Source organism: Aureococcus anophagefferens, assembly GCF_000186865.1.
Source record: "Aureococcus anophagefferens unplaced genomic scaffold AURANscaffold_47, whole genome shotgun sequence".
Classification (NCBI taxonomy): Eukaryota; class Pelagophyceae; order Pelagomonadales; family Pelagomonadaceae; genus Aureococcus; species Aureococcus anophagefferens.
Window position 1 is genome coordinate 64,776 of NW_008705602.1, and position 981 is coordinate 65,756.

General features: G+C 49.1%; 1 protein-coding gene across 1 annotated transcript; it reads left to right on the forward strand.

Moving 5' to 3' along the window:
• Nucleotides 1-767: 767 nt before the first annotated feature.
• DLC3 (hypothetical protein) lies at nt 768-980 on the forward strand (the record flags this gene model as incomplete). Its single annotated transcript, XM_009043260.1, has 1 exon — nt 768-980. One exon carries the CDS (start codon nt 768-770, stop codon nt 978-980), a length of 213 nt encoding a protein of 70 aa, XP_009041508.1.
• Nucleotide 981: the final 1 nt, after the last annotated feature.

Below are 981 nucleotides of genomic sequence, written 5' to 3' on the forward strand. Positions count from 1 at the left end.
GCAGTCGCAGGGATCGTCCATAGCCGCTATAAGCCACTTTTGCGGGATTTTTTTACTAGGGCTCGCTCCACATGAGGGCGATATTCGCCGCTTTATCAGCGTTGGCACGACTTGGGAGAAGAGTGGTGAGATTAAGACTGCCAAGTTTCAGGTCTGAAGACCATGGGGCTGGGCGCGCGCGGCGCCATCGTCTAATGCCTCCTCATTAGCAGCCTAACCATCTGAACGTAGGCGGCTTCGCCGCCCCGCGGCTGCGTAACTGCGTAGCATAACTCGTGAGCGTGGCCTGTGTAAAGAATCTAAGTCCCGTACATCAACTTGACGTTAAGGTACAGTCCGCAGTAGTCCCGTACATCAACTTGACGTTAATGTACAGTCCGCAGTAGCAGGATAAGCACAGTGGGTGAGAGGGGAAGCTCAGTGTGCTACCTTACGGTAGCTCAACTGGTCATAAGATAGTAACTGATTATAAAGAAGGGGAACGGGAAAGAGACCCCAACTAGGGTAGGTACAGTACTAGCATGATGGTAGTAGGGTAGTGGTAGTGTAGCGTACTGTACTACAGTATAGTCATGGAGATAGAGAGATAGAGATAGAGAGACCGACATCAAGGTCAGTCTATATTCTTTGCAGCTTGGCCACCGCAAAATAATAGTTAATATTTCTATGGCGCGCGCCAGCCCTATGGTGGTTTCGGGCCTTGTTCACTAGGATATATCCTAGGGGCTATACGGATATATCCTGCACGTTGTGCTACGGGAAATAGCATGGGGGACGACAACTGGCAAAATTCTGAGGAAATGGCGTTCATCCCAGAGCAAGTCGAACCGATGTTAACTTCTGTGCTAACCGCGGTGTTGGCTAATGAAGTCTACGACGAAGCAAAAGTAGCCACATGGGTCGATCTGATCTGTGACAGATCTATGGAAACCTTGACGAAATTGAATAAACCATTCAAGTACATTGGTATGTTCCGATGAT